Source organism: Equus przewalskii, chromosome 19, assembly GCF_037783145.1.
Source record: "Equus przewalskii isolate Varuska chromosome 19, EquPr2, whole genome shotgun sequence".
NCBI classification, from domain to species: Eukaryota; Metazoa; Chordata; class Mammalia; order Perissodactyla; family Equidae; genus Equus; species Equus przewalskii.
In genome coordinates, this window is record NC_091849.1 from 6,739,834 (window position 1) to 6,766,938 (window position 27,105).

General features: G+C 40.0%; 1 protein-coding gene across 1 annotated transcript in view; it reads right to left on the reverse strand.

Moving 5' to 3' along the window:
- The window catches only part of F13A1 (coagulation factor XIII A chain), a 156,080-nt gene that overhangs the window by 47,690 nt on the left and 81,285 nt on the right, over positions 1-27,105 (reverse strand). The window contains exons 7-8 of the mRNA XM_008534975.2: positions 18,005-18,179; positions 15,330-15,468 (exon numbers count right to left, since the gene is read on the reverse strand). Of these exons, the coding sequence (XP_008533197.2) occupies positions 15,330-15,468; positions 18,005-18,179 (314 nt within the window). The remainder of the gene's footprint in view (positions 1-15,329; positions 15,469-18,004; positions 18,180-27,105) is intronic.

Genomic DNA, 27,105 nt, shown 5'->3' on the forward strand with positions numbered 1-27,105 from the left:
ATTCCCAGCCACTAGAGCTGGCTCTAAGGAAGAGCTCATAAAGTATTTGTTGGTTGAAAGGCAAGGACATCTCCTAACAAGGCAGGTGTCATTAAACCTTTGTTTGTTTGTTTGTTTTTAAGATTCACGGTTTTATATTTTCTGAGAATCTTCATTTGAAACCTGACTTCCCACTATACCATCAAAATGTACAATGTCCCTTTAAAGTTAGAAGAACTATAAAACTCCGAAGTTATGAGTCCCCTTGTTGTTTCTTTCTAAAGAAGCAGTGTAGAAATTAAAATAAAGCCCCCATTTCATTGAGAGTTATTTAATCACGTTGGAAATAGTTTTCATGGGGGTATAATGATGGAGATGCCAAGTGAAGAACACATCTTTGCTTTATGTTACTTCCTGTGTGTTTCCTGCAGTGACAGCTGGCGATTTCTAGGACTCCTTTCAAGGATGCTAATAATTCAGCAGTATTAGTACGAAGGACCCAGAGACTCTTTGCCCAAGGCGGAGCCTCACTAGGAAAAAGCGCCCTGCACGGCTGGGGGCCCTTGACGGGACATCGCCGCATTGGTTTAGTTTATCCTTTGATTCAGTAAACCCCTTTCCCTGGAATTTGTACAGAGGAAATAATCACACAAATGCAAAGACAGCACATAAGAATGCTCATCCTTGCATAATTTGTAAGAAGGAAAAATTGGAAACAGCCGACTGTCCAATACGTGATCAATTATTTTGAAATACAAAATAGAATTCTATTCAGCCATAAAAATGCAGATCTATATTTAGGAGGCAGGAAAGATGTCTATGGCATATTAATTTTTTTAAAGTCACACTACGGAACACCACGTACACTGTATGTGTTCATTGGGTATGTACACATGTGTAGAAGGCAGAATTTTAAATGACCTTCACCCTTGTATAATTCCCTCCTTTTGAATGTGGGTGAAATCTATGAATAGGATGAAATCTCACTCTTGTGATTATGTTACTTTACATGGCAAAGAGGATTTTGTAGTTGTAATTAAGGTAATTAATCTGTGAGTTTGGGTTAATTAAAAGGGAGATTATCAGAGTGGGCCTGACCTAATCAGGTGAACCCTTTAAATCTGGGTCTCGTCTGAGGTCAGGGACAGAGCAAGCCACAGATTCAAAGCAGCAGAGACATTCTCCCGCTGGCCTTGAAGAAGGTGAGGGCCTTTCATGAGTTCTACAGCTGCAAGGCAGTGAATTCTTCAAAGAACCTCAATGAGCTTGGAAGCGAGCCCTGAGCATCAGGTGGGACGACAGTCCAGCTAACACTTTGATTGCCATCATCTGAGACCCTGAGCAGAGGGCCCAGTTAACCTGAGCCCAAACTCCTGACTCACAGAAACTCTTTGATAACACATTTGTGTTGTTTTAAGATGCTAAGTTTTTGGTAATTTGCTATGCAGCTTAAAAAAATGAATACAATATGCAAAGAGACATATTAAAGAATGCTTAAGAAAACAGCGGGCTAAGGTCACATCCAGAGTTGCAAGAGCCCACGGGATGCAGGAGAAGAGGACAGAGAATATGGCTGATGCCACGATGGACTTCGCGGCTCTGTGTGCTGTATGTTCAAAGTAAAGAAAGTGGATAGTTTAGGCAAGGAGTCCTTTACTGCCTTTAACTTGGCTAATTGCTCAAACACTCCACAGGTCATCCCATTTACAATCTGTCCAGAAAGGTTTCAGAGAAAAAGAGACCCTAAAAGAAGGAGATGAAGGGCTTGTACCTTGGTTTCTGCAGCCTCGTTAGAGCTCGCAGGAGAGCACAAATAAGATGGAGAGAAAGCCCTGGAGGAGATGTTTTGGACCGACTTCAAACGTAAACCAAGTGTTTGAATTCTCTTATTTTGAGAATGGCAGGGGGTGGGAGGAAGGCATTTGTCTATCTTGCGAATTGCTAGTGTGTTTGTAGCACATGGGTGAGGTCACACCTCTCTGGCTCGGCTGATAGATTCCTGATAAGGACAATGATGTTGGTGACGAAAATGACAGCACCCCCTGGAATTGTTAAACTCTGGCCCTTCCAGTGGCGGCAGGGACGAGGTGGGGTGGAGCTGTTGGAAAGAAGGGGGCACAAGTTGGTGGACTCTGAGGCTTGTCTAACAAGACATTCCAAAGTGGAAATGAAAGCTTGGACCGAGAAAAAAACTTGTGAGTTCGGAAAGATAATGAAGTAAGATGAGAATAAGGAATTATTCAGAGGAAGGGAGGCATGCTGGAGGAATCACCTATGGAGCTGGGAGCTGGGAGCACCACACTGTTTCGGAATGCAGCTGTTCATTGTTCAGGGCTGTTGAAGCGCTGAAACCAGGAAGGGTATTTAGAGTCTCTCTGTGGTCATGTCGGTCAAAGGCCAGAGGTCCAATCAGGGGGAAACCAGGTCAGTCCTCCCTGGAGGAACCAATTGCTCACCAAGAAAAAAGAGAAGCAATGAAGGTGTTTATTTTCGCTTATTCTGTGCAGGGTAGGGGTCTTACGACGCTCTATGAGAAGTCACAGCTTAAGCACAATCTGCTGTAGCACAAGAGACCCCAATCGAGGGGGTTGAAGATGAAGGGTGGGCTTGCAGATGTGCTGTAACTCCCAAAATAAAACTATGAGGTGTATTTATAGTGGGAGTGATGATCAAAGTAATTAAGAACTGCTCAGATACAGACATGAAGCAATTGGAAGCTGCAGTCAATCAGAAAAGATGCTCATTCTAAATGCTGGTTAGCATTCTGGATAAACGCCAGCCCAGAAATATTCAATTACATACACAGTGCAATAGTACTTAACAAGTTTGTTTCTATTTACAAAGTTTTCTGGGAGTGTGTCTTTCCTTAGTCTTGAGAATACAGCCTTTCCACTCTCTTCTTAAGCTCCCGGGTACTGATTTCTTGAATATTTATTCAGAGAATTTTACAGCAGCTTTATTAACAAGGATTTTTAGAAAATTAAGGAATGATCTTTTGATAGCCTCCCCTGTTTTGATTACCTGTTTTATTTTTTCATTGCAGCACCAGAAAATGAGAGAATGAACCTAAATTTGGCAAAAACAAAACAAACACATAGGCAAACAACTCCCTAAATGCTCGGGAAGTAGATGCCACCACCCACAAGAGCTGTATTTCCCCTTACTACATAGCAAAAGGCCCTCTGTAACTCTGCTGGGTCCTCTCTGCTGGATTCATTTTGAAAATAAGACGCCATCCCCCTTTACCACTCTCTCTGGAATAGCATATTAGGAACTGATATCCTGCCTGCAAATGAAGAAAAGATTGGATTTTGAAAATACTTGTTTGGCTAACTCTAATGTATAAAAACTTTCTGTAATAAATTCTGGCCAAGTTCATCCATGCTTATTGAAGGGATTTGTTAGAAAATACAACCAACAGTCTCAGTAGGTACCAAAGTACTATTTTGCATTATAAAGCTGTATATGAGAATCATGTTCTAAGTTTGATAGCTCTTATTTATATGAAGCTTTTCCAGAGGTGTTATTAATCATCAAAAGATATGAAATTATACTCAGTGTAGCTTAGGTGGTGGATACTTTATTAGCTTCTAATTATTTGAAAACTGGAAGCTTTGAATGTGAACATGATGACTCTTTTAAGTAGAATTTATGATTAATCAAAACATGAAATTTTTCTTATGAAAAATACCTTACTGTTTTCTGTGTGGCTTATCAGATGCCTCCTTCTTTCTCTTCCACTCTAACTGCCTGAGAGGTATTTGTAATGACCTCTGAATTTTACCTCCTGAACGCCCTCTTGTTCACTCTCAGGTGGGACTGAAGTCGAAGAGGGACTGCACGCCTCTTTGGAGATATTCTAGCCTCGGGACTAGGGTGGGTGTATGATGAGAACAGGAGGAGAGTCTAGTGCAGTGATTTTCAACCTTCAGAAAACAACGCCACTTCCTAGTTTTAAAACAAATATTTTGTAACACCCCTTTATTATACTGAAATGAAACCCATAGATAGCTTTCTACACACATAATTTCTAAAAGATCAATATAAGCCCCTATAATTTAGAGAAGAAATGGAGGAAAAAAAGGATATACACAAAATAATATGTGTTTCAACAGATATATGTCAGGAAGATAATACTAGATACCAAAATATTCCTACAAAATGTAAAACCCTCAAGAGGTGTGGTAGACCCCAAATTTGGAACCACTTGTATAGTGGTTAAGAACGTGCTCTGGGGAAACACTTCCAGAACGGCAGAATCAGGACCTCCAAAATCCTGCTCCTCCATATAAACAATGAGGACACTAGCAAATGTGACCAAAGCCAGAAAATTCCAGAACTCTGGAAATGAACCAAGGACTTACGACAATCCTAGGAGGACTTATTTAATAAAAACAAATGCATGTCAGTAAGAATGGGGAGCTTTGTGGCATTTTAATTTGCCTTATTCCCACACCCCACTCCATAGCTCCACAGTAGTCTTGAAAGCCAACAGCCTCACAACTATGATAGCTATAAAAACTTGCAGCCTAGCAATGAATGAAGAGGAGAAAATGTGTTTGAATTCCCTAAAAGCCTCCCATCTCCGGGGCTGGCCCCATGGTTGAGTGGTTAAGTTTGCCTGTTCTGCTTCAGTGGCCCAGGGTTTCACTGGTTTGGATCCTGGGTGCAGACATGGCACCACTCATCAGGCCATGCTGAAGTGGTGTCCCACATAGCACAACCAGAAGGACCTGCAACTATGTACTTGGGGGCTTTGGGGAGAAGAAGGAGAAGAAAAGAAAAAAAAGAAAGAATGGCCACAGATGTTAGCTCAGAGCTCAGGTTCCATTCTTTAAACAAAAACTAAAAAAGCCCCATCTCCAAAGAATTATCACTATTTAACCTGTCTGGCAGCTCTGTGAAAAGCTCCACTCTCAGAGCTTATTTTTATTTGATCTGATTCAGAGCTCAGTCTGTGCAAATAGCCCTATTCATAGGATGTTTTTCAAAAACAGTTAGAAGCAATTGTTTAACATCAGCTGCCTGAATGGGTGACACCAGTTGAGGATAATAAAATGTTGCATCAAAAATCTTAAAAGTAAAGCCTAGAGCCTGAGATGTCCATAGGGGGCTTTGAATAACTCTGACATACTCCTGAGAGTTTAGAGGGCCATGAACATGTGCAGGGCTGTAAGCATGTCTAGGAAGGCCCCAAGAAGGTCCTAATCTCTTACTTCTGGCTGACCTTGAGTCTCTGTGCAAGCAGGAAGTGAAGGCTCCAGCAGAACTGTACACTTCCTGCTGGAGCATTGAAGACATAACCCCAACACACACACAGAACTCCTTGGTAAGGCTAGTGACCTGTTGATTCAAGGTATTTAAGGAAATCTCTGTCCAATTGTTAGTTGACCACTAAGCTAACCCAGCAGAGACTTCAGTGGCCACACATGATAAAGAATACAGACTTTACAGAATTAGTCCAGGAAAGTCGCTAAACAAATAAACAGCAGTGACAACAAAAACAAACATCAACAACAGACTCTGTGAGCTGGAAATCTGATTTACAGAGCTACTACAATATGTTATTTAAAATGTCCAGTTTTTAACAAAAATTACAAAACACAAAAAGTATGGCCCCCTAAACAGAAAAAAAAGAAGTTAAGAGAAACTATCACTGAGCAAACCATGATATTGGGCTTACTAGACCAAGATTTTAAATCAGCTATTATAAACATGTTCAAAGAACTAAAGGAAACCATGAGAGTGATGTCTAACAGAATAGAGGATATCAATGAAATGATAGAAATTATGAAAAGGAAATAAGCAGAAATTATGGAACTGAAAAGTACAATAACTGGATAAAAATTTCAAAAATTCACTAGAGAGTCTCAAAAGTATATTTGAGCAGGCAGAAAGAAGAAAGAATCAGTGAATTTGAAAATGTAAGTTGAAATGATCCAGTCTGAATAACAGAAGAAAAAATATGAAGAAAAATGAAGAGAGTTCCAGAGACATGTGGGACAGTATCAAATGTACCAACATGATTATAATGAGACTCCCTGAAGGAAGAAAAGAGAGAAGGGGACAGAAAGAATATTTGAAGAATTAATACCTGAAAACTTTCCAAATTTGGTGACAGACATTAATATACACATCTGCGAAGTTAAAATAACTCCAAACAAGATAAACTCAGAGAGATGTACACCTAAATGCCTCATGGTCAAAATGTCAAAAGCTGAAGACAAGGAGAAAATCTTGAAAATAGCATGAGAAAAATGATTCATTATGTACAAAGGCTCATCCACAGGATTACAACTGACTTCTCATCAGAAACCATGGAAGCTAAAAGCCAGTGCAATGATGTATTCAAACTGCTGAAAGAAAAAATTGTTAACTAAGAATTGTATATCTAACAAAACTAACTTGAAAAAAGAAGGTAAAGGTAATTACGCAGACAAATAGGAAAGACAGTATAAATATATACTTGTTTATAACTCTTCCCTTCTCTGATTTTAAAGACAACTTCATGAAGCACTAACTATAAAATCATGTTGATGGGCTTATAAAGTAGAAAGATGTAATTTATATCACAATAACAGCACAAAAAGCAGAGGTAATGGAACAGAGTTTTTATATTGAAATTAAGTTGGTATTAATCTGAACTGGACTGTTTTAAGTTATGATATTGATTGTAATCCCCAGGGAAACCACTAAGAAAAAAACTGAAAAAAGTACAGTAAAAAGAAACATAAAAAGAATTAAAATGGTATACTAGAAAATATCTATTTTACACAAAATAAGGAAGAAAAAGAGGAATAGAGGAAGAAAAAAGACAATTTATATAGAAAGGAAATAGCAGAATGGCAAATGTAAATCTTCCTTATCAGGAATTACATTAAATGTCAATAGACTAAACAATCTAATCAAAAGGCAGAGATTGGCAAGATGGATAACAAAACATGATTCAACTCTATGCTGTACACAAGAGACGCACTTTATGTTCAAGATACAAATAGTTTCAAAGTAAAAAGATGGAAAGGGTATACTATGCAAATAGAACCAAAAGAAAGCTGGAGTGGCTATATTTATATCAGACAAAATAGACTTTATGACAAATACTGTTACTAGAAACAAAGAAGAACATTTTATAATGACAAAAGGATAATTCTTTCAGAAAGACAGAACAATCATTAACATACTGTATCTAATAACAGAGCCCCAAAATACACGGAGGCAAAACTGACAGAATTGAAGGAAGAAACAGACAATTTTTACAGTTCAACCAGAAGCAGTGGGTGGAGGGTGGGCAAAATGGGTGAAGGGTGCCAAAAGGTACAAACTTCCAGTTAAAAAATAAATAAGTGGGGCTGGCCCTGTGGCTGAGTGGTTAAGTTCGCGCGCTCCGCTGCAGGTGGCCCAGTGTTTCGTTGGTTCAAATCCTGGGCGTGGACATGGCACTGCTCATCAAGCCACGCTGAGACAGCGTCCCACATGCCACAACTAGAAGGACCCACAACGAAGAATATACAACTATGTACTGGAGGGCTTTGGGGAGAAAAAGGAGAAAAATAAAATCTTTAAAAAAAATAAATAAATAAATAAATAAGTCATGTGGATTTAATATACAACATGATGACTATGGTTAGTAATACTATATTGCATATTTGAAAGTTGCTAAGAGAATATATCTTAAAAGTCCTCCTCATACACACACACACACACACACATTTTGTAACTATGTATGGGGATAGATGTTAACTAGATTTATCGTGATCATTTTGTGATATAGACAAATATTGAATCATTATATTGTACACCTGAAACTAACATAATATTATATGTCAATTATTCTTCAATAAAAACAAGCAAAAAACAATTCAACAAATAAAAGTTGGAAATTTCAATACTGCACTTTCAATAATGGACAGAACAAGCAGGTAGAAGATTCACAAGGAAATAGACGATTAGAACAACACAGCAAACCACCTAGACCTAATGGACATCTATAAAACACCCCACCCGACAACAGAAAAATACACATTATTCTCAAGTGCAAATGGAACACTCTTCAGAATAGATCATGTTAGGCCATCAAACAAATCTTAATGTTTGATCCATTAACATTTAATGTAATTACTGATAAGTAGATTGGCATCTGCCATTTTGCTATTTCCTTTCTATTTGTATATGTCTCTTTTCTTCCTCGATTCCTCCATTACTTCCTTATTTTATGGAAATAGGTATTTTCTAGTGTACCATTTTAATTCTTTTTCTGTTTCTTTTTACTACATATTTTTTAGTTTTTTCCTTAGTGGTTTCCCTGGGGATTACAATTAACATCATAACCTAAAACAATCTAGTTCAGATTAATACCAACTTAATTTCAATAACATATGAAAACTTCGCTCCATTTTCCCTGCTTTTTGTGCTGTTATTGTAAACAGATTATATCTTTCTACATTTTAAGTCCATCCACACAATTTTATAATTACTGGCATGTGAATTACATTTCAATAAAGGTGTTACTAAAAAAGAGTGGGCTCTAGAGTCAGCCCCCGTGGGTTTGTAATTCAGGCTCTGCCACTTCCTGGCTGGTGATCATGGTTCAGTGATTGGGTCTCGGTTTCCTCATCTGTAAATGAGGACAATAATAGTCATTACCTTAATAGGTTGTTGGAAGGATTAAATGAGTTACTACATGTCATCCACTCAGATGAGGACCTGGCACGAAGAAAGTCCTCCATAAGCATGAACTATCTAGATTCTTTGGAGGCGGCAAATAGCTTCTCAATCCTTTCTTCCAGACTCGGCTGTGGATTCATGGTATATATTCTTAGTTCTCTAAAGACAGCTCTCATGATCTAACTCCAGGTGATTTTCTCAAAAATAATTTTGCTGACAGTAATTTGGTAACAAGATCATCTATTTGAAAATAAATAGCTTTGGTAGCTGTTCAGAATTGGTAACTTGGATGCATCACAGAATAATTTTACAAACCCTTAAGCATCCTTAAGCAATTTGATCTGTATTCAGAAATTTTCTTCTACTTTTTAATTTGGAATTTACTTTTGGATAATTCTTTTTTTTCACATGCAGTGATTAAAACTTAGAATAATATAACCATATGAAAGTCCAACTATTTGGAACACACTGAGCATCCAGAACAACGTACAAGGTGGGTCAGTCTAGATTTCAAAGATGCACCTACACTGTGCAAACCACCACGCCAAGTGCAGAGGCTGTGACAAGAATTAGGATGGTGGCTCTGTCACCCCCAGGGCTGGCTCCCAGTATGAAAGCTGCTTAATTTCTGCTCTAAAACTTGCTTTGAAAGAGCTTTGTTCATAGATTCAATACTACCCATTGTAGCACAGAGTTTTTTGCATTTAGAGTGAAACAATAAAACAAAACAATAACAACTATGCTCTTTCCAAAAAGCACTGAAGGCAGTTGGAATTTTATTTTTTTTAAAGAACCGGACGCACTGAACGACTGCAGCCAAAAAACTACAGACATTTCTGTAGTGTGTTTGATTTCTGTTCCTTTTCTTCCTGGGGAGCTGCTGTGAGGCCAATTTGCAAAGCGGCTCCTGTATGTGAGTGAGCAGATCAGAGCCAGGCCCTGTGCAGGTGAAGAGGTTTTCACACACAGCAAGTGGCAGAACCTGCTGAATATGTGAGCAAAGGCCTGGCTGGGAGAGCGGTGAAATTCATTTAAAACAAATAATTTTGGAGCTGGAAAGGATCCTACACCTCACTAAGGCCAAATTCATACATTTACGTATGAGAAAATTAAGGCTCAGAAAAATTAAGCATCTTGCCCAAAGTCACCCAGCTAATTAGTGGCAGAGCTAATCGTATTGCCTTGCACCATGGAGAGAGAGAGGGAGGGAAAAAATTACAAGAATAGTTTGATTTAATTTGGTGTTTTTCCATGATGCCCTGAGGAAAAACAAATAAAACTGTAATTTCTTTCCACTTGGATCACTGACTAATTCTTAGATTGTCACAACTTTGAGCTGAGACTGATAAATAAAAACTTGTTAGTTCACAATTATTTTAAACAGTTAAATTGAAAAAGCCAGTTTAATCAAACCTACTTAATTTCAAATGAGAAGGCAATAAAGCAAGTAAGACTCTTGCTAATTGTTTTAGCGCTCACCGTTTTTACAATTATCTTTAAGATAAGATGCTTAAAACTCTGAGTTAGGCTGTTTTCTACATCTGTCAATTGGCCAATCAGCTGGACTTTGAGAAGCAGCTGGCTCAGCTTATAGGTCTTGGTGTCCGCACATGTGCTCAGCCCCCCTCCCTGCCATCCCCAGGGCAGGAACAGCACCTCACTTGGGACTCCACTGTCTGGAGATGAACGACTTCCTCTGGGAGTGTGAGCAGGATGGAAAGGGGCATACGGGGGTGGGCTTAGAAGCCGGGCAGAAAGGAGTTACAGGGTCCAGGAAGCTGTTGACTCCAAGAGGGAATCTGGGATACTGTAGACTGTTGGACCCTCTGAATCTAAGAGAGTGAGAGCTGGGTTTGTCTTAAAGGAAATTGGACCCTCTAAAACTAAGAAATCTAGGGGCAGGACCTTGGATTGGACAGCGCCTAGAGGGTAGAGAAATGGGAGAGGCGGTGATAGATGGGTAACAGCGGCCCACCCCATCCCCATTCAGTATTAACTCCACCTGCTCCTTGTGAATGCACAGTCTAGGGGCCTTAGCCCCTTCAGGAAGGCAGGCAAAGAGCCAGGTGTTCTTCACGTTGTACAGGAACAAGTGGCAAGCGGCTGGCTCATGAGAGTTAGAGTGAGTTCTAACATTCAACAGCTGTAGTCATAATAATACAGGACACCTCTGCATGAAATTCCATGCCTGCCTGCCTGGTCCTTGAAGCAGATTGGTCTCTGGCTGTCTCACCTCAGCCCCTTAGACTTTTACAGACATGCCGCTGGGTTTCATCTGTGAGCCAACGTCATTTCTTGGGCATTATGTCTGAATAGCACAGGCAGAAGATTGCAGAGGGATAGTGACTTTGAGCCCGTGACCACTTCCTATGTGAACAGCCCTTCTCCTTGCTCCCCTGCGCTTAGGATGAAAGTCCCTTCCCCTCGTCTCCATGACTCCTGGCTCATGTTACAGCCCATCTTATGTTTTTCATAGAATGTTCTATGTGTGGTTATATAGAACACTGAATGGAGCTCCTCGAGGGCAATGACCCTAATTATTTTCTCTCCGAATCCTTAGCATCTGGTATTCAGACATACTAGTGCATGATAGCGTTTGTTGAATGAATTAAATGATGCTTAGTCAGTTAAAAGAACATTTTTAAACTTTTCCAACTAAGTCCACTTATTAAGTCCTTGCTCTATGCCCTACACCCTGTCACATGCTGGCAAAACAAAAATAAAATAGATCTGACATTGCTCCTCCCTTGGGGGTTGCATTCTGGTGGGAGCAAGTCAAGAGGTGGGCACAGTTCTTTCATTGGGATTCATCAAATCTGACTACGTCCTCTCTAGCAGGAGGACTCAGGTTAGTGCTTCCATTTAGGAGGAGAGAAGCCTTTCACTGAATTACCTTCCATGACCATAGTAAGTGACACCATTTCTTTCTTTCAAAACTGTTTCTATTGCCACTGTGATTGTTGTATAGTAAGGTGACCAAACTGAGCTCTTTCAAGGTGAGCCTAAACCGCCACTCTACCCCTTGCCCATCGGAGTGAGCCCTCACTCTCCCTCCTCAGCGAGCCCTCGGGTCCCTAGTCACTGTCTGGACTGCAGCTAAACCTTGAGCAAAATCTTCATTAAACTGTCCTCGGTGATTCATCGATGCCTTCCCCCAGAGGTTACACATAATTCAAAACCCATCAGCACAGTGGGCACAGGCGGCTTAAATTGCACCTTCCAGGATATGTTACCTTGCACTGGCCCACCTGGAATTTCATTTGCTGCCCTGAGGTCCAATTACTCTGCCCAGCTGTGCCCTCAAGGTTCCTTGGCCCCTCCCTCTCCTTAATCACTAAGAAGCTCACTGTTGGCATCAACAGTGTGTCCACTCTGCACAAAATTGCTGCCCCCGTGGGGAGAGGCACTCTCGGAGGGGAAATTCACCACGCAGGGACCTCAGGTGGCAAACCAGGAGGCTGTCAGACCCGGACGGTGTGTAGTGATAGCAGGAGAAGAATCAGAGCAAGGGGTGAAATCCACACTTCGCCTCCCCTGGCTTTGCAGTGTACTAAGCATCACACATCCTCACGTGCTTTCCCATGCTCTCGCTCTGGACCCTCCGTACTGCCTGATTTCTGCTTTGGGCACGTGGGAACTGGCTGAGTCATAGAGACCCTGGGTCATTGAGACCCAACCGACAAATTAATTCACCGCCAACTGTGTAGCACCAGGACCTCAGTGTTGAAGAGATGGGGCAGGCACAAGGGCGAGAAACCAGGCAATCATTCTCATGGTTTCCTTTAGAAAGAGAGGAGGAGGGGCAGGTCCAGGAAAGCAGAGGCTTGTACAGACCCAGAAGGAATTGGGGAGAGTTTGTCTGCCTGGAGCCTGTGCAGGAAAGGGAGTCTGAGACCCCTGCTAGGAAACTCGTTAGACCACGTGTTACCAGCCACGCTGCACTGGCCTCTCAGTGGTCAGCTGATGCCCACCAGGTGCTCCCTCCCCTCCCTTCAGCCTCTGTAGGCCTTTGGCCTCCCAGCCCCTCCCTAGCTCACCAACCCTACAGCTCGGGCGGCCCCTGCTTCTTACCAGTGGCCATTACTAATCTAATTGGCAGGCACTGACTGGGCACTCTCTCTGGGCCTAGCACTACGGTGAGTACTCTACCTGGATTACCTCATTTAATTCTCTGGTAACTACTAATTAGGACTGCTATCATTCTACTGATGACAAAACTGAAGCTCAGAGAGGTGAAGCCATTTTCTCAAGGTCACACAGCAAGTAACTGTCCAAGCCAGAGCTTGGCGTGAGGGGTGTGGCTGTGGTGACCACATACTGGTTGATGTGTCCAGGGACAGTCCCAGTCAGCCTCCTCATTCAAGGAGGGTTTTAGAAATACTTTTGGTTTTCTGGAACATCTATAGTTTCTAGGGTCCACTAGTATTTGCCCTGGAGAGGCACAAGTTTCTGCTTTTGTTTTAAAAATGTCCTGTGACAGAAATAGCACAATCAGGTTAGGACACGGGGCACCCCTCTTTTACTGACCGCTTCAATACATTTAGGTTGATGGCAACCAACATATGCCTCCGAGAAATTCCAGCTGTGTGATTAATAATAAAGGCAAGAAGGACAGCTAACATTCATTAGGCACCTGTTATGTTTGGCTTGTGCTGAGTGAAGAAGGAAACTTTGTCATCTCCGCTTTAGAGAAGAGAGGCACAGAGGGGTTGTGCCTTGCCAAAGGTCACACAGCTGGTCAGTAGCAGAGCACCCTTTAATCCCTGTGCTCCATGGTCTGGCGACGAGCTGGATTAACACCAGCCATTCAGTTAGTCAGACGGTCGACGGTCTCGGTCATTGTGTATTGAAAACCTACTACACAGCAAGCAAGGGAAGGAAGGAGGAAGCCAGGGCAGTGGTCTGGCTGTGGAGGATGGCTGAGGGTCCTGGACAGGGAACCGAGTCCCAGGGTGATGGGATATTTGGGGAAGGCAGTGAAAGAGCAAAGGGGGACAGGGAAAGGAATTTGGAGCAGGAAGCTGAAAGAGGAAAGCGTTACCAAGAGCAAGATCTATCGTCTTCACAATTTGGGATCAATTTTGTTCAGGGCCTCCCGGGGCTATTTGTGGGGTACCCTGTGTGGATCTGTGGTGGGAGGCATTTGGGTCAAGGAATAGGGAGAAATAATGTTGAACTGCAGTTGGCTACAAAGGCATTGAGAGAGAGAGAGAGAAAGTGCGTGTGTGTGTGTGAGCACGCACGCATGAGAGTGAGGTACTCAATGCAGAATCCCAAATAATTCTCATTTTGCCATTTTCGACTGTCAAAACGGGCTTTTGGGGCAGCTATTTTGGCCTGTTTTGTCATTCCATATACGTGCAGGGCTGCTGTACCGTAATTTCAAGGGCTCAAGGGTGCTGTAAGTTGCTGTTCAATCTACAGAGGTGAGGTTTTGTCCTGCCTGTGCTCTCCAGCTTGCCATTGCTCAGCTCCTTCCCTTCAAATGCACTGCGCTAATTTTTATTCACAGCAGCACTTTGCTACTGGTTCAGCGATTTCCTTCTCTCGACATTCTCAGATGCGTGCTTGCAGGTACTGGCAAGTTAATACTGCTCCTATGATTGTGATCCATTCCTGTAACACGAGGGAGTTAGGGCACTTCTAACTTTTAGTTTTTCTGAAAATGAGCTTGTAACTTCCTACCACCCCATTCAGATGCTTTTACAACTGACAATGTGTTAGCTTTATTACTTATAAAGAACAAACGTAGGGGACACATTTTTGGCTTGAAAGTTCCACCTAATTCGATGCCTGGCAATTTTCTCCTGTACAGACCTTTGTAAATATTCTTTAAATTTGGACTCTCAGGATTTTTCCCTCGTTTTTTTAGTATTGCTTTGGACTGAGGGGGTCCCACGGAAAAAGGAAATTTCTTTGGGATCTTAAACTCCCTGTAGCCAGCTTGTGACACAGCTGCTCAGGGCAGTGAAAGAACCATGTGGTTGGTATTTGGTCACAATTTCAACTTTCCTCTTGTGTCTATCTCTGAATGAAAGACGAGGCAAAGAGAACCACACCTTTACATTCACAGAGCGATCCTGCATTGCACAGGCAAAGAGGCTGTGGGTAGGGTCAGATGCACTTGGGTTTTACTCTCAGCTTACCAGATGTGTGAGCTTGAGCAAATTACTTTAACCTCTCTGGGCCTCAGTTTCCTCATCGGTAAATGGAGATGTTAATAAGCCCCCACCTGATAAAACTGTTAGAAGAATTAGACCAGATCACGCACACAGAGAGACTGGTACATAGTGAGTGCTCAATAAACGTTAGCTATACTACTCCTGGAGTGTTGTTGACGTAGAGAATGCATGGCTCCCATACCTCTGCCATTCACTGTACTGTTCATGTACTAAGGCAGAGAGGAACTAATGTGGGCTCTAGGTACTAAAACTATGGCCTTTTTTGGTGGTTGCTGTCATAATGGGATGATCAAGCTTTATTACTAGGAACGTAAACTGCCTGTTCAGTAACATTTCTCATTCATTAGCTAAAAACAATCTCTGACCATCAAATATTTCTGCCTGTGGTATTGAACAGTCCTCAAAATAGGAGCGAAAGAAACATTAGACTGAGTCTGCCTTGTAGTTAATACGTGATGTCACTTTAATTTGTTATCAGCAAATGCCCTTGAAAATCAAACTCACCAAATCGAATCCTTGGTGAGTTTGGAGTTCACGTTCCCATCTTCTTCCAGGAAGATGTCTGTTTGCAAATTGGCATTATTATCATGGGCTGAGAAATAATTGGTAACAACCCTTGCTGGTATCCCAAGGCAGCGCAAAACTGTAGGAAAGAAGGACAGACCACAACAAAACACATCACCAAAATTGAATGCATACATAGTGAACAATCGCTTCTCATAAGGGACTTTCTTCTTTACCAATGTGAGAAACCCTTTGCACGTGTTGTCCTCAAATGTTCCATACTGATGAAGGGGTGCTGCTGTCTAGCATCGGGGCTGCAGAGAGAAACCTTGCTGTGCAATCATTCCAAACCGCAGCCGGGGCCATATGAAGCCAAGTGGAATAGAATCCCAATAACAGGATTCCAACAGTTCAGTTGCAAACCATACGACTATCCAAGTAGTATTATTTTAGCCCAGCCAATGAGACTACGTTCCTGAAAATAAAATTTAGAAATCGCAGCTAATAGGAAGTTAGGAATTTACAAAGTGGGTCCTCAGTGGGGTTTGCTCTTCTGGCTGGAATTTGCTCTTGTGACACTTGGCGGAGGGTGACACCACAGATTTATTTTAATTGTTAGATAATTAATTACCTGGATGCATCTCTTGCCATATGTACCTATTGATTAAACTTAATCCAAATGCCCTCCCTGCCTCCCAGGACGCCAGACATCAGGACTCATTGAAAATAATTCAGCTGACAATTTTAAGATTAATGACCTGGCTTGTCTTATTTTTTCTCAGAATAGTTTAGCATTTTTAACCAAAGTCTATCCACCTCCTTCAATAGAACAACCTTGGAAGTCCAAACTTGAGTCTGGTAGAGATGCAAGTGCCCTCATGAAATGACTTAATCTTAACACTCTCAACACCAATGATGGCAACCACCACCTGCCTTCCACTTCCAACTTTCTTTATTGATTTACAGCCCCTATTCATGCCATAGTTTTACCAATAAAACATCTGACACTCTAGTTCTATTTCCGACTTAAAACTAATTCACATTATCATAGATTGAGACTGGTTCCAGAGTCTGCTGAACTCATGATTTTAAGACAGGTGAAAGCGGACACTAGTGCACCAGTACCCCCTCCCCTCCAACTTCCCTGTTCTCACTGTGACTTTCACACGTTGTACTTATGCCTTTTCCGAGCTTACCATCAAAGCCTGTTTTCAGAAATAGATCTGATGACCTTTTTATACAAACGACATAAAAGGATGGAAGGTGTTCACTATTTTATCTGGTTTTAAGCCCAAAGGAATTAGACTGGGATAGTGAAATTGTAGGCAGTAGGAGGGTCTGGGGAGGCAGAAGGTCCTTTATGTTTTCCTGGAGTCGTTTCAGAGCTGCTGCCTCTGCTGGGCACCCTCTACATGGCCTTGGTTTGGGAACCACGAGGGAGGGGACTACCTCCAACCACTAGCCCATCATGAAGTTCAGGCTTCTACCTAGAACTTCAGAGGTCAGCACTTCTAGGGTCTGACCCATTGGCCTTATTGCTCCCAGGAGAGACAGATTCCTTTGGCCCTCGGGATTTACTCAAATAGCTAAGAAAATCATCTTATTTAGTTTGAAGCCATGGAGAAGCAAAACACAAATACAAAACTCATGGTTTCTTCCCACTTGGATCACTGACTAATTCTTAGACTGTTGCAGCTTTGAGCTAAAACTGAGGCTTCATAATCATTTATGAAAAAACGGCCTCATCCTGGCTTCCAGCCTCTTGCTCCTGCTTGATTTTTTTGATTTATAAAAAGTGCTCACTAGGTAAAACATTCTTTGTTAACAAGCCTGCAGAAAGGACACTCCACTTGAGCTTAAAGTTTTCTCCAAAGCTGCAGAAACGGCACGTGGAAGTGAAAATCGTTACCAATGACGAAGACATACTCAAGTAAATGTATTTTTAAAAATATTCACTGGATTAACAACAACTTTGTTTGGGCCTAGACAGGCAAATGCCATTTTGAAAAATGATGCATGAAGCTGAAGAGAATATTTTGTTCCCATATGTTTTCCTCTATGGATTGGATGTTGGGTGGATTAAAAACCAGAAAGGAAACTGGAGTGTAAAGATGGTTCATGAAGTTCTGATCTCTAAATGCTCAGGGGCATTGAGACTCACACGTAAAAGTGGAGATGAGATGGCCTGCCACAATCCCTTCCATAGCTAGGGTAAAAATTAAGCGGACGCATTTACAAAACTTCTCAGTGATAAACAATAGGCAAATAAGCATATTTATAAAACTCTTAATAACAAAGAAGCAGTATATATCTTTTCTTATTATTTATTATTTTAAATTTTGCAAGTGTGGGGGGTTACTGAAAAGAAAATGGCACATCCTTTCCCCTATATCCTTACTTGCTCCCTGGGACCCTCCATATCTCTGGTTATTGAATGATGGATTATGTAGGAAATAGTCCATCATTCTTTCTATAAAGATTCTGCAGTCAAAGAGAAACTATGAGCATATTTGGCCTAGTACAATTAAATTATGCATTCACTACATCCCAGAATAACCACCCATAAATTCTATGGAGCCAACAGGGTTCTAAGTCTCTTTGCTAGGTTATGGATAAAATGTCTTGAAGTGAAATTTCCTTTACATTAAAAAAATATTACTCAATTGGACACTTACATGTGTTAAAGACACCAGCAAAAACCCAGCACTGACCATACCGGACAGGATTTTCAGAACTATGGTATTCCAACAGAATGTCAACGCTTCCGGTCCAGGCTGACGGGGGAACGCCATAGGCATAGACATTGTCCCAGGATCCAACAAGGACACCTTCGTCATCTCTGGCATTAACCTAAATGAGATCACAAGTGGTGAGAAAGAAGAAAGATCATTTGGAAGAGTCCTCTCCACACTCTGACATTGGGCAAGCTAAGGCTCCAAGTGTCTTCCCTATGACCTGCAGGATGAAAACAGTTCCACTACTGTTCAATTCTCTGTTATATTGTCAGGGAAAGTGATGCCATAACTAAGTGTGCAAGGGGAAAAGAGACTGTCTCTCTTTCTCTTTTTTTCATTGCGGTAACAGTGGTTTATAACATTACATAAACTTCAGATAGGTGTACATTGTAATATATGTAAGATTCTGTGTAGATTACATCATGTTCGCCACACAAAGACTAATTACAATCCATCATCACACACATATGCCTCATCACCTCTTTTGCCCATCCTCCTCCCCCCTTCCCCTATGGTAACCACCAACCCAATCTCTGTTGCTATGTGTTGTTTGTCATTGTTTTTATCTTCTACTTATAAGTGAGATCATATGGTATTTGACTTTCTCCCTCAGATTTATTTCAATTAGCATAATATCTTCAAGGTCCATCCATGTTGCCACAAATGGCCAGATTTCATCATTTCTTATGTCTGAGTAGTATTCCATTGTGAAAATATACCACATCTTCTTTATCCATTCGTCCCTTGATCAGCACCTAGGTTGCTTCCAAGCCTTGGCTATTGTGAATAATGCTGCGATGAACATAGGGGTGCATGTATCTTTATGCATTTGTTCTTTCAATTTCTTTGGATAAATACCCAGCAGTGGGATAGCTGGGTCATATGGTATATCTATTCTTAATTTTCTGGGGAATCTCCAGACTGTTTTGCATAGTGGCTGCACCAATTTGCACTCCCACCAGCAGTGTACAAGCGTTCCCTTGTCTCCACACCCTCTCCAACATTTATTGTTTCCTGTCTTGTTAATTATAGCCATTCTGAGGGGAGTGAGGTGATATCTCATTGTAGTTTTGATTTGCATTTTCCTGATAGTTAATGATGTTGAACATCCTTTCATATGCCTGTTAGCCATCTGTATATCTTCTTTGGAGAAATATCTCTTCAGATCTTTTGCCCATTTTTAAACTGGGTTGTTGGGTTTTTTTTGTTATTGAGATGTAGGTGTTGTTTGTGTATTTGGGGTAACATTTATATGGAACAACAAAAGACCCCGAATAGCCAAAGGAATCCTGAGAAAAAAGAGGAAAGCCGAAGGTATTGGACTCCCTGATTTCAAAATATACTACAAAGCCATAGTAACCAAAACAGCATGGTACTGGCACAAAAACAGACACAAGATCAATAGAACAGAATTGAGATTCCAGAAATAAATCCACACATATTTGGACAACTAATTTTTGACAAGGGAGCAAAGACGGTACAATGCAGAAAGGAAAGTCTCTTCAATAAATGGTGTTGGGAGAACTGAACAGCCACAGGCCAAAGAATGAAAGTAGACCATTATCTTACACTATGCACAAAAATCAACTCAAAATGGATTAAAGACTTGAATGTAAGATCTGAAGCCATTAAAGTTCTAGAAGAAAATATAGGTAGTACACTCTGTGACATCAGTCTTAGCAGCATTTTTTCAAATACCATGTCTGACCCAGGAAGAGAAACAATAGAAAGAATAAACAAAGGGGACTACATCAAACTAAAAAGCTTCTACACAGGAAAAGAAACTATCAACAAATGAAAAGACAACCTAACAACTGGGAGAAGATATTTGCAAACTATATATCAAGACTGTCTCTTAGTATACTGTTGTACCAAGGTGGCATTGAATAGCAGAGAGGCAGAGTTGTCTTCTCACATGCTTAGGAGAAGATACACGTAGGGCACTTGGTCTGGTTGGAATAGTGCTGGAGAACGATGTGGGGAAGAGAGAAGACCTAGGAAAGAAGACAGCTCAAGAAAGCATCTTGTCTTGGTGGAAGGAGAATTCAAAAATGACAAGTAACAAAAGATGTATAGGGTGGGAGCCCAAAGTCTTATGGTCTACTGGTTTTGACTTTGAGTGGCAGACTCTAATGAAATGAAAAAGTAAACAGATGCTGTCATAGGAACCATTAGGAGTTAATAAGGAATTAGATCCCTAGGGGTACTTTACTGAGTTTGTTTAAAAAAAAAAAAGTTGCATTAAAGAAATATTTTCTTTATGATTGTTTAAGGTCATTAAGGTTTTATAGTTTTGTCAAAAGATATTTCCATTTCATAAAGAGCCTAGGGCATTATAGTTTCAATATGAGAGGAGACTTAAGCAAAGAAATGACAATCTCGACCATTTGGGAAAAGCTTGCTACGCGTTCAGATCACAGTCAGCCGGTAGCAGCAGACCCGAAGTGCAGGAACAAAGACCTTTTGTTCTTTGACAGTAAAACAAAGCCTGGGAAGTAGCAGTTTCAAGGCATCCTGTTAGTTTTGGGGGAGGCATCACTGAGTCTTACCTCTCTTGCTGTAATTTTCACATATTTAATTATAGTCAGAAGAATGTCTAGGTGGGGAGCAGTGGGAGTTTTTCCAAAAACTGGTGCCTCTTCAACAATGTTTATAAGTTAACATGACAATGGTTTACAGCCGTGCTCCTCAAACTGTGGTCCATGGACTAAAGTCAATGGCACCCCCTAAAAGCTTGTAAGAAATGCAGAATCTCAGACTCCTCCTCAGACTTACAGAATCAGAGTCTGCATTTTAACAAAATCCCAAGGTGCTCTGTGTGCACATGAGTTTGAGAAGCATAGATTTAGACTATGCTGAGAAGACAATAGTAAGCCATGTGAAACATATGATTGAAGCAGGTGTGTTTGCATTATAAAAACCATAGAAGAGATATTAAAATACGGTGACTTTTTGTGTGCTTACTGCCATATCAAATAACAGCTTAGTCTCAGCTTGCTGAGTTTAGTTGTATAGGAATCTATTTTCCCCACTGGATCATGAATTCACTGAGAACAGAAATAAAAATCTGTGACTTTTGGACTTTTAGCAAGTATTAGCAAAGAGCAGATGCTCAACAGTTGTTGAATGATCACTATTATATTCAACAAGAATACAGGCATTGTGTACTTGAACAAAAGTAAGACCTTCTCCCCGGGGAGAGATTAACAAGAAACCAATCAAGTGGAAGCAAAGGTTATTGGTATTAAGACAGAAAGATGTATAGGTAGGGTGGGGACCCAAAGGAGGGAGTAATCAGTTTTATCAGGCTGGAGGGTGGGGGTGGTGGTAATGGTGGGCTGAATAGAGGAAATGACATGAAAGCTAGGTCTTGAGGGCCTGAGGGCCAGGGAAGGCAATCTACGTAGTGGAAACAGTTTGAATAAATGCTTGGTGTCATGAAACAACATGGATCAGGGGCCCGCTAGGAGATCTGCACGAGTATCACGTAAGTAGGCAATATTGGATGAAATAGAAAATACCAAAAGAAAACACTTAAGATTTGCAAGTATCTTCTACTGTCAGTGACTAACTCTCCACTGAAATATGAGATTTACTCCAACCCTGAGTGGCATTTTCCAAAGAGGGTCCTTCTGGGGAGTTTTCTCTAGAAGATAACCATTCAGTTTGATTCAGACAGACTATTTTTTCCCCTTTGACTCTGTCCAGTCAGGTTAAAGTGAAGGTAACTACCCAGTTAATTTGTTTAACGTAGAAAAAAAAAGTAATTCTTTGGTGATTTCTGAAGGACCTTGTTCAGCTAATTGCAAACTCATGCCTTTGATGTAAACTTTGACTTTATCCTGTAACTCCATGAAATGACTGGTATGCAGCAAGGATTAGCCAACAATTTTGGCTCTATTCATAATCAATACTTTTCCTTGCGGTTGAATTGATTATTTAAAAATCTGCATCTATTATAATGAAGCCTGCAGAGTGCCTTGGTGGGCTATGACAGGGTCTTTGTGGATAAGTAGATTCAGCTTTAACTCACATTACCATTTCCTTATCCTTATTATTGAGAAATAGAATAGGGCCTATGAATCCCAGAGGTGAAGTTCCTAAACCATGGTTCTGGTGACTGATTTTCAAACAGATAGCTGTTAATTAGAAGGCCTATTTATAGCATAGGGCTGAACCCAATCAGCTAAGGGGAAGAGTAAGAAAAAAAGCTCTCTCCTCTACAGACCTTTTAATTGTTAGTGCTGAGCTGTTCTCCTGTTGCTAGATAGATCACAATTCTCATGTATTAGCATTTGGCCAGATTAGCTACTGTTTTCTAATTAGAACATTGATTTTTGGGGAGCTCAGATACTGAAAGAGATAAGTCTTTAGTGACAGATGTAAAGAGTTAAAGTAATGTCACCCTCCCTAGGCAACAAGATATGTTTGGAGGACGCTTCAAGGGCATGCTGGTCCTTTTTCATGCCACAATTGACTGTTTTAACACCTTCCCATGAACTCAGAGTCCGACCAGTGACAGGATGAAATGTCTTGTTCTTGCATCACTGGTGGTCAAAGAGATAATATGAGCCCAAGACTTTGGACAGGGAGTGTTATTCAACTTCTTTAAAGTTGCACTAAATTGTCCTCTTCTTGTACCTACAATATTGGAAAAAGGAAAAACCAGCACCACAAAAGTCACTATCAGCAACGTCGGTGGCACAACATAATTCAGTACACTTTAAAACCTGGTAACAAGAAAAGATGAGGACTAGAGTGGAATAGAGGGGCAACATGGCTCAGCTCCTAACTCTAACCACGAGTTCTTCAGAAGCACTACTGTCAAGTCAATAAATCCTGAGATTTCCTGTTTAAACATTTCAAAATCTGGAAAGAAACCAACTGAATTAAAATGCTGATCTTTTTCTTGTTCTGACCAGAATAGTAGAAACAACTGCTGTGGAAAAATGGGTGAAAAAGGGTCTGCACCTCAAAAAGGTAGAGATTCTGGGACTCCAATGGGGAAATGATACAAAGCCTGAGAATTATCCCCCTGTGAGAGCGAGATGTACCTCCAATTAGGTGGAGTGGATCCCGGAATGAGAAATTTCACAGAATCTTAAAAGAAAGAGCAGACCCCAAGTATCCTAACAGAGATTGCCATCTCTTCAGCTAAACTCTTTTCCGTGCTTCAGTCTTTCTCAGAGTACTCGAAAATGAAATACACTGGCCTCAAACCGTAGTTCAGAGGAGAAATCGAGCTAGTCTTAGATTGGGAAGAGTCAAGATTTCATCCATACTATATTAGAGCAAATGGAACACTTGGAGAAGAGGTATGCAAGTATAAACATGCGTAAAAAAGAAAAGAAGAAGTGAGAAGAGAGAAAGAGAGAAGGAGAGAGAGAATATGAAAAAAAATAATACATAGAAGAAAACAAAATTAAGGGACATAAAGAATTTCCTCACAATCTCTTAGGAGATCACAGACCTAAAGGAAGAAATTTAGGCCCAAATCACATCAACATGGAACTAAAAATAAATCATAAATTGTAAGAAACAGAATAGATACTGCTAAAAGTAAAATTTATGATATAGAAGAAAAGCTTAAGATAAAGAAAATACTAATGAAAAAGATAAAGTTATTCAGAGATAAGCTAATGGTTATGGAAGACAAAGATGACACAACATACGGATAATTAGTATTTCTAAAATAGGGAAACCAACAAATGAAACAGAAGATATATTCATGACATAATATAAGAAAATTTTACGTGGTTGAGGAAAATTGAATCTGTACATTGAAAGAGCAATCTGTGTTCCAGGGTAATTTGGTGCAGAATGCTCATTGCCTAGGAACTTTAATTAAGCTATTTGAACTTCAGGATAAAGAAAAACTTATTCAATCATACAGACAGAAAATTGCAAATTAGCAACCAGAGAGGAAATTAGGCTGCCTTCAGACTTCTCCACAGCACCATTCAATGGCAAAATACAGTCAATTAATATTTACATCGCCCTGAAGGAAAGAAAAGTTGACCCAAGAACCTTATGCACAGCTAAGATGTTCTGCAAGAACAAAGGCACCCAGGACACATTTGCAAACATGAAGGATCTCAAGGAACATAGTACCCATCATAACCAAACTACTTGAAAAATGATATCAAGATAATTAAGGGCTGAATCAAAGAAAGAACCCAGGAACAGAGACTCCGTGGTAAAAGACTTAGTGGTGAGAAAAATCCAGATAAATTTAAAAATCTTTGGGAATTACAGTAACAGAAGGAATATGAATTTTAAAACTTGATAATATAAAAACAATAGTAATCCTAAGAAAAAAATTAGACATGAGGGAGGAAAGAAGGAGGAAAAATGAAAGTGCTAATGTTTTAATGTGTTGATCTCTCTTAGTTAATTGACACCATCTAAAATTAAAACATACTTTAAAAATATATAATTTCTTCATTCTTTTAGTGGTTTTCGTAAGTTTTTAATACCCTTAGAGGGATCTGTTAGGAAATAACATCTCTTGTAGTGAAGAAACATTTATTTGAAGTTTAATAATTTCTTCTGATGCAATTCAGTTTTTTATTCTATGAAAGTAAAATTTAATAAAATAAAATAAAATTAAACAGAATTTGAGTACAATTAAATGTAATACTTTTAAACTAAATAGCATGGCACCATTTGGCACAAATACAAATAAACAAACCAATGGAACACATCAGAGAACATAAGAAATAGAACCTAGAAATATAGTTAACTAATTTTTGACAAGTTGCAAAGGCAATTCCATGGACAAATGATAACTTTTTCAACAAATGGTGCTGGAATAATTGGATATTCATATGCAAAAATGAACCTTGATTCTCACCTCACATCATGTACAAAAATTATCTCAAAATGGTTCATAGACCTAAATTTAAAACTTAAAACTATAAAACTTCTAGAAGAAAACATAGGAAAAAATTTTTGTACCCTTTAGTTAGGCAAAGATTCCTTAGATATAATACCGAAAGAATGATCCACAAAGAATATATTTACAAATCGGGCTTCATCAAATTACGAACTTTTGCTCTTTGAAAGACATCATTAAGAGAATGAAAAGATAAGTCTAGAGTGGGAAAAAATATTTGTAAATCACACATGTAATAAAGGAGTTGAACATGTACGGAATGTTTGAAACTCAATAATAAGAAAATGAACACAATTTAAAAACATGGGCAAAATATTTGAACAGATACTACATGAAAGAAGACACATGGGTGGCAAATAAGCATGATAAAAGATGTTCAGCATCATTAGTCACAGGTGAATGCAAATTAAAACCACAATAAGATAACACTACACACCTATTAGAAAGTCTAAAATTAGCAAGACTGATCATATCAAGTGTTGGAGAAGATGTGAACACCTGGGACTCTTATACACTGCTGGTGGGAATTTAAAATGGTACAACCACTTTGGCATGTTTATTAAAAGTTAAACATACACCTACCATATGACCCAGCTGTCCTATTTCTAGGTACTTTTCTAAGAGAAAAAAAGCTCATGCCTATACACAGACGTTTACATGAATAATTCTAGCTTTATTTGTAAGAGGCAAAAACTGGAAACAACCCAAATGTCCATCAATAAGGAAAAGGGTAAACAAATTGCGGTTTATCTATACAGTGGAACCCTAATCAGCCATAAAAAGGAATGAACTATTGATGCAAGCAAAAGCATGGATGAGCCTTAGAATGAGAGAGAGAAGCATGAATGAAATCAGACAAAAAAGAGCACATACTGCATGATTCCATTTATATAAAATTCCAGAAAATATAAATCAATGTGTAATGACAGATAGCAGAGCAGTGATTGCCTGGGGATGGCAGACAAAGCAGGGAGTCATCAAAGGGAGAAATTACAGAGAAAATTTCTGGACAGTGATGGATATATGCATTATTTTCATTTTGATGATGGTTTCATGGGTGCATCAATTGTCACATCGTGTACTTTAATTATGTGCATTTTATTGTATGTCAAGTACATCTCAATAAAGCTATAAAAAGTAAGCAAAACACTTGTTAATTAAACTAGCCCCTATTGTATAATACTATTTATGATTTTAACACTATATCTATTTAAATATGGATATATCTAGTTGGAATGCTATATACCAAATATTAGTAGTGGTTATTTCTTGGTGGTGAAATTTGGGGTGACTTTTTGAGGGAAGATGTTTTAAGTTTCATCTTTAAATTTTTCTGGACTGTCCAAATTCTTTTTAGAGACCATTATCATTTTTTTTTTACCAAAAAATAAAAGAGAGTTTTCATAAAAAAGACTGGAAGCGGATATGTCAAGATGCTAACTGTGTTCAATTCTTGCTGCGAGAAAATATATAATTATTATTTCCTTCCTTATGTTTTTTAAAATTTCCCCAAATACTTACCATAGCAGAGAGAATAATTAAAATTCCTTTTGTGCCCAGTGGGGTGGGCTGCCTCTCTGAACTCAAGGCTCAGGTCCCTGGGGAATGATTAAACTGGATTTGTTCAAATACGAGAAGGGACAGAGGCAAGGCTCTTTGAGGGCTGGAAGGGGAGCCAGCCGTTGAGGAGGTGAACCTCAGGAACTGCGGAGCCGTGGGAAACCCACTCAGGAAATGCAGTGCTTTCGGGGGGAAGGCCCTTGAAATGCGATGGCTGCAGGAGGACTGGCCTGTGCTTGCTTCTGAAGGGCAGTGCCCACCCAGTGGCTACTCTGACCTCAGGGCCTGGTGTTGGAGTCACACTGGGTAGCCCTCCAACCCAGGGGCAGAAGAAGCCCTGGGCTCCTGCACGATTCAAAGGACAGGGAGGGCCTTAACGCACGACCAATACTAGACTTTTCTTCAATTTTGGTCATGGGCGATTAACCAGATTTTAAGTAGATACTGAAAAACAAATAAATGTGACATTTCTTGATTCTCCAATTTCCTGTAGCACATACTTTTAGCTTTTGTAGAATTACTATGTGTTTCAGCTTCTTTTTAAATATGTAAAGGTATTTTTCTTCCTGTGTGCACATTTTATAAG